The sequence below is a fragment of the Pseudophryne corroboree genome, chromosome 12 (genome assembly GCF_028390025.1).
Source record: "Pseudophryne corroboree isolate aPseCor3 chromosome 12, aPseCor3.hap2, whole genome shotgun sequence".
Taxonomy (NCBI): Eukaryota; Metazoa; Chordata; class Amphibia; order Anura; family Myobatrachidae; genus Pseudophryne; species Pseudophryne corroboree.
The window spans coordinates 61,828,589-61,835,897 of NC_086455.1; the positions used below are offsets into that span (position 1 = coordinate 61,828,589).

Consider the following 7,309-nt stretch of genomic DNA (forward strand, 5'->3'; position numbering starts at 1 on the left):
ATTCTCCTATGACCACAATTTATTTATTTATTTATTAATGTATGTATTAACAGTTTCTTATATAGCGCAGGATATCCCGCTGCGCTTTACGATTAGAACAACAGTTATAAAACAATACCGGGCAAAAACACACAGACGTAGAGGTAGGAGGGCCCTGCTCGCAAGCTTACAATCCCCTTGTAGTGCGTTGACCCACCTTAAAAAGTGTGGCAGGTAATTACATTTGCTGCACTGGTTAATTTTTTCATTGAATTCTACCCTTTTTTATGTTCTGCCTCCACTTCTGTCAAAGCTGTGTGTATCTACCCTAGCGGCAGGGGGTGCAGCTTTTCTCAGCCTCGGGGGCATCTTGCTCCTCCAGAGTATTGCTACTAGGGCCACAAATGTCTGGTTATGGCATGATTGGTTCTTATACCTATATTCAGATAGGCAAGGCATATGTTGATATCCCAGTATGTCTGGGAGACGGGTGGTCTTCTGTATGCCGGCGGTCGGGCTCCCGGCGCTCAGTATACCGGCGCCGGGAGCCCGACAGCCGGCATACCGACACTTATTTTCCCTCGTGGGGGTCCACGACCCCCATAGAGGGAGAATAAAATAGTGTGGCGCGCGTAGCGCGCCACCGTGCCCGTAGCGTGGCGAGCCCGCAAGGGGCTTATTTGCTCTCGCCACACTGTCGGTCAGCCGGCGGTCGGGCTCCCGGCGCCGGTATGCTAGTCGCCGGGAGCCCGACCGCCGGCCAGCCGTAGTGAACCCCTGGGAGACTCCTGAGTGGCAGAGGATGTACAGCACGAGGACTTCCAGGGGAGTAGACCAGCCTGTCACATCCTGCTCTCTTCCCCAGTGAAATGGGAGGTCCAGAAGCCTGACGACCTGATTTACATGTAACTGTGGCCCTGCAGAATAATGCAGAAATCGTGGCACTGCTAGTTAGGGGCTGCCGCATAATTGCCTACTGTCTTGGAAGATGAGGGAGACTCCCTATTTTATGGGTAGTACCCCTGCACCCCGGGAATAGCTGGCAGACTTGTAATACACACAGTTCCGATGTCCCCTCACTCTCAGGACACATGTAATACACACAGTTCCGATGTCCCCTCAGTACAGGGGCTTAGCCATAGCTATGAAAGGGACAAAAGAATAATTATAAGAAATAGTCAGAGGGCCGTCATGTCAGTCAGTGTATTTACTGTATTCCCATAATCCCATTTACCTCAAGCATTAAAGTGTAGCGAATGTATGAATAATAATAATAGTCCAATATCAGGATTTGTTATTGTATAACATGTAGTTATCAGATGGTAATGGATAAGTCTGCCTGAGCGGTTTCCATGGTGACAGTGGAATGTTGCATCATTATTGCATCATCGTTGCATCACAGTAACAGAGGATACAATACCCGCGGTTACTCCTAGCTTGCTCATTTGTCACTTGTGACTACAGGAGAGAGGTCTCGTACTTCTCTCTTACTGAGATTTACATTTTGCGCTATTATTACATTACGGTGATGGCTCCGCGGAGTCGTCACCTTTTATGTCTTGTGGCTTTCCTGATTAACATCACGCCAGCTTATGGCTTTGAGATTGTGGAGAAGAAGGATGTCTTCAGGACCATGCACTGCCCATCATTCCTGGTGTATGACACAGCGGCATACCTGTCGGACATGACCATCAAGTTGGAATGCCACTGTAAGCCAGACGAGATTGAGTCTGTAGTGTGGTACTACCAAAAAAACCTGGGTGGAGAGCTTTCCCGGGTGTTTACAGACATCAACGGTGGAACCCGACTTGATAGTAAGAACCTGCACAGCAACACTGACGCTCTCCTGAGGTTCAGCATGCAAATGTTTGACCTGGTGATATTTAAGGCACAGGTAAAAGATTCTGGACACTATCTGTGCGGCACATGGGACAAGCAGTTTTTCTATGGCTATGATATTGACATCCAGGAATCCAGAAACTCTTATACAACGATTGAGAACCATACCCTACATGAACAAGAAGACCTGAGAAAGAGACACTTTACGGTCTTCACTTCTTTTTCGGACTGGTCTACATGTGATCGGTGTGATGTGAAAGGAGAGCAAAGGAGACTGGGCTTATGCTTTGTGCAGAGTGACTACCTGTTACCTAGATACCTGTTCATGGCTAAAAAAGAGGCACCTTGTGGCTCAGGTGCCGTTCCAGCAAAAATTAAGAAATATGTTGCTGATCGCAGACCAGAGCTCCTAATCAGGCGCTGTACGTCCCCCTGCAGAAAGACACCACTAAGCTTCCTCGAAAAGATTGTCAACTTTATAAAACGTATGATAAAAGCTGTCAAGAAACGTATTCCTTGGTTTCCCAAGTTACCCAAGGTTGCAACTGAAATGTACACTATTCCAGAAGGCGACCCTCTGACCCTTCAGTGCCCAGGAGCCAAACCAGGACAAGCTGTGGCTTGGGATAAAGAGGATGAAAAAGAGGATTATAAACTAATGCTATCAGCTTACTTAGTCGGGGAATACGATAATAGGAGAGTGACAATAGACTATGGAGACCATCTGAACTTCCGTGCTGTAGAGAAGAATGATGGAGGAATATACTACTGCTGGCTACAGGGGAAGAGGAAAGCTGGATTCAGGTTGGTTGTCCTAGGTAACACAGGAGGACATAATTTTAATAATCCAGAGGCTATTGCCACCATGTTCAACATCGGCAGGTATTTTCTCGGTTTAACCATGTTATTCCTACTCCTCTACTGTGTGTCGCTTTGCCACTACTTCTTCAGGTGTACACCATTATAACTGTAGAGCCTGCTGTCCAACTGCCCGACCACAAAACATCACCAGAGGCTGCTGCCTGGCCATAAGACATCACCAGAGGCAGCTGCCTGGCCATAAGACCGGCCTGGCCACAAGACATCAGAGGCTGCTGCCTCGGCCACAAAAAAATCCTCCAGAGGCCACAACACCTACCTCTGGAGGTCACCAACCCAGCCTATGTGAATCTCATAGCCGGTCCCAAGCCCGGATAAATGGGGAGGGGTGATTTCTGTGGCGCTAGGGAGGCTGTTTCCGCAGACAAACAGGAGGGCACTGCGCGCGATGCTGTCACGCATCGAGGGAGGAGAGAGAGGACGGAGAGTCTGGCAGCGGCTGGCAGGGACTGATGAGGGCATGCTGGCTGCAGTCAGTGACAGTGAATGAGTCACTGTCACTCACGCTGCAGCACTGCAGGCTCCTCTAACAGGGGAACGCTCAAAGCAGTCTCCGGCAGCCCTGAGCATGCACACAGCCCTCCACCATGCCTGGGAACAGGGGGAGGGACACAGTGCAGCAGCGTGCACTCTGAACAAGGGGGAACTGGAGCCGACCTGTGACAGAGATTTATGAGGTATGTTTCTCTGGCAGACAGTGCCCCCTCTGGCCCTCTACAACGTGTGTCAGTGTGTGTGTGTGTGTGTGTGTGTGTGTGTGTGTCAGTGTGCATCTGGTCCCTATACAGTGTGTGTGTCAGTGTGCATCTGGTCCTTATACAGTGTGTGTGTGTGTGTGTGTGTGTGTGTGTGTGTGTGTGTGTGTGTGTGTGTGTGTGTGTGTCAGTGTGCATCTGGTCCCTATACAGTGTGTGTGTGTCAGTGTACCTCTGGTCCCTATATATACAGTGTGTGTCAGTGTGCATCTGGTCCGTATATACAGTGTGGGTGTGTCAGTGTGCATCTGGTCCCTATACCGTATGTGTGTGTCAATGTGTTCATATACAATATGTTTTTGTGTCAGTGTGCTCCTGGTCTGTGTGTGGGTGTCAGTGTTTCCCTGGGACCTGCACCATATGTGTGTCAGTGTGCCCCCTATACAATTTATGTAATATGTATACACGGCTCCTCTGTGCTGTAATGTGCATAAGTGTCTCCTCTGCGGTGTAACGTGTATAAGCTGTTGTAACGTGTAACATGTATAAGTGCTCCTCTGTGGTGTCACGTGTGGGATTATATATATATATATAATTGTATTTTAATTATAATTATCTTTTTTTTTTTTTTTTTAATTTTATTTCTTTCAGTTTTTTTATTTATTTATTTAAAAATATATATTTATTTTTATTCTTTTTTACTGTCTTGCCCCGCGTGAGAGCAATCATAGTTTCGGCCCTGAAAAAGCACAGCAAAAACGAGTGCATATGGCAGAACAGAGGCCCTCATTCCGAGTTGTTCGCTCGGTAAATTTCATCGCATCGCAGCGATTTTCCGCTTAGTGCGCATGCGCAATGTCCGCACTGCGACTGCGCCAAGTAAATTTGCTATGAAGTTAGGATTTTTACTCACGGCTTTTTCTTCGCTCAGGCGATCGTAGTGTGATTGACAGGAAATGGGTGTTTCTGGGCGGAAACTGGCCGTTTTATGGGCGTGTGGGAAAAAACGCTACCGTTTCCGGAAAAAACGCAGGAGTGGCTGGAGAAATGGGGGAGTGTCTGGGCGAACGCTGGGTGTGTTTGTGACGTCAAACCAGGAACGACAAGCACTGAACTGATCGCAGATGCCGAGTAAGTCTGAAGCTACTCTGAAACTGCTAAGAAGTTTGTAATCGCAAAATTGCGAATACGTCGTTTGCAATTTTAGGATGCTAAGATTCACTCCCAGTAGGCGGCGGCTTAGCGTGAGCAACTCTGCTAAAATCGCCTTGCGAGCGAACAACTCGGAATGACCTCCAGAAGCTGTCATTCTAAGATGAATGGGCCGTTACATAAAATTTGTGGAAACTACCGTTTCTGCATGTGTCATTTATTTTATTTATTTATTAACAGTTTCTTATATAGCGCAGCAAATTCCGTTGCGCTTTACAATTGGAAATAACAATTATATAACAAACTGGGTGATAACAAACATTCATAGAGGTAGGAAGGCCCAGCTCGCAAGCTTACAATCTATAGGGAAATAGGCATTGATACACAAGGATAGGAGCTATCTATTGCATAGTTGTTAACCAGATTGCAAAGGTTCTTGGTGGGCTGTATGATAGCATACCTCCCAACTGTCCCGATTTTCGCGGGACAGTCCCGGTTTTTGGGGACTGTCCCGCTGTCCCACCCGCGGGCCGCAGTGTCCCGCGGTGGGGGGGGGGGGGGGGCAGTCGGGAGGCTCCTGTCATCGCTGCCCTGCTTAGCAGAGCAGCGGTGAATAGACGCTGTGCGCGTGCGCACAGCGTCTCTTCACTTGAGACAGGAGGAGCGGGGGCATGCCAGCAGCTCACGGAGCGCTGGGCATGCCCCCTCAGTGACCAAAATGGGGGCGTGTCTTGCAATTGTGGGTCCCCCGCGAAGCCACGCCCCTTTTCAATAAACCACACCCCTTTTGGGTCGCGCGCGGCTTCACCGCACGTGCGTCCCTCTTTCAATATTTAGAAAGTTGGGAGGTATGTGATATGGTCACACAGCAATGATGAACCGGGCTCGAGAGGAAGGGAGAGTGAAGAATGAGAAGAAGTGAGGATATGTGTGGACTGTGCAGAGTGGATGCAGTTTGATAAGAAGGTTTATGAAAGTTATGTGGGCGGTTCTGGAATGTGATAAGCTTGCCTAAAGAGGTGAGTTTTCAGGGAACGCTTGAAGGTTTGGAGACTAGAGGAGAGTTTTACTGTGCATGGTAGGGCATTCCACAGAGCACACTGAATGAGCCGAAATTCACATTGTAGCTCACTGAATGAGCCGAAATTCACATTGTAGCACACTGAATGAGCCGAAATTCACATTGTAGCACACTGACTGAGCCGAAATTCTCATTGTAGCACACAGAATGAGCCGAAATTCACATTGTAGCACACTGAATGAGCCGAAACTCACATTGTAGCACACAGAATGAGCCGAAATTCACATTGTAGCACACCGAATGAGCAGAAATTGTGACAGCAGGTACAGCCAGAGTGACGACAGGGAGAGAGAGACAGTGACGACAGGGAGAGAGTGACGACAGTGACGACAGGGAGAGAGTGACGACAGGGAGAGAGTGACGACAGTGACGACAGGGAGAGAGTGACGACAGTCACGACAGGGAGAGAGTGACGACAGTGACGACAGGGAGAGAGTGACGACAGTGACGACAGGGAGAGAGTGACGACAGTGACGACAGGGAGAGAGTGACGACAGGGAGAGAGTGACGACAGTGACGACAGGGAGAGAGTGACGACAGCGAGAGTGATGACAGCGAGAGTGACAACAGCGAGAGACAGTGACGACAGGGAGAGAGGCAGGGGGAGAGAGACTAACGACAGAGGGAGAGTGACGACAGGCAGAGTGACAAGAGTGACAACAGGGAGAGTGACGACAGGGAGAGTGACGACAGGGAGAGTGACGAGAGTGACGACAGGCAGAGTGACGAGAGTGACGACAGGCAGAGTGACGAGAGTGACGACAGGGAGAGTGACGAGATTGACGACAGAGAGAGTGACGAGAGTGACGACAGGGAGAGTGACGAGAGTGACGACAGGGAGAGTGACGGAGAGAGTGACGACAGGGAGAGAGTGACGGAGAGAGTGACGACAGGGAGAGTGACGACAGGGAGAGTGACGACAGGGAGAGACAGTGACGACAGAGAGAGAGAGACGGGGGAGAGAGAGACGGGGGAGAGAGAGACGGGGGAGAGAGTGACGACAGAGAGAGAGTGACGACAGAGAGAGAGTGACGACAGGTAGAGTGACGAGAGTGACGACAGGGAGAGTGACGAGAGTGACGACAGGGAGAGTGACGAGAGTGACGACAGGGAGAGTGACGAGAGTGACGACGGAGAGTGACGAGAGTGACGACAGGGAGAGTGACGACAGGGAGAGTGACGAGAGTGACGGCAGGGAGAGTGACGAGAGTGACGACAGGGAGAGAGTGACGGAGAGAGTGACGACAGGGAGAGTGACGACAGGGAGAGTGACGACAGGGAGAGACAGTGACGACAGAGAGAGAGAGACAGGGGAGAGAGTGACGACAGAGGGAGAGTGACGACAGAGGGAGAGTGACGACAGGGAGAGTAACGACAGTAACGACAGGGAGAGTGACGACAGGGAGAGTGACGACAGGGAGAGTGACGACTGTGACGACAGGGAGGGTGACGACAGGGAGGGTGACGACAGGAACAGCAGGGGAACATTATCGTATTTGTTTCTGGCAGCAGTGAGTTGGGGCCGGGCGGCTGGTGAGCGGGGCCGGCGGCCGGCTGGTGAGCGGGGCCGGCTGGTGAGTGGGCCGGCTGGTGAGCGGGGCCGGCGGCCGGCTGGTGAGCGGGAGCAGCGGGCGGATGGTGAGCGGCGTGCGCGGGTGGCTGGCAGCGGTGAGCGGCTATGAGC

At 50.6% G+C, this 7,309-nt stretch overlaps 1 protein-coding gene across 1 annotated transcript; it reads left to right on the forward strand.

Annotated features, from left to right (window-relative positions):
* Window positions 1-1,302: 1,302 nt before the first annotated feature.
* LOC134980085 (Ig-like V-type domain-containing protein FAM187A) lies at window positions 1,303-2,951 on the forward strand. Its single transcript, XM_063946731.1, has one exon. The coding sequence runs from the start codon at window positions 1,508-1,510 to the stop codon at window positions 2,783-2,785; it is 1,278 nt and encodes a 425-aa protein (XP_063802801.1). The 5' UTR covers window positions 1,303-1,507; the 3' UTR covers window positions 2,786-2,951.
* Window positions 2,952-7,309: the final 4,358 nt, after the last annotated feature.

Coding starts and splice junctions, on each gene's coding strand:
- LOC134980085 (XM_063946731.1), top strand. CDS start 1,508: ATGGCTCCGCGGAGTCGTCACCTTTTATGTCTTGTGGCTTTCCTGATT.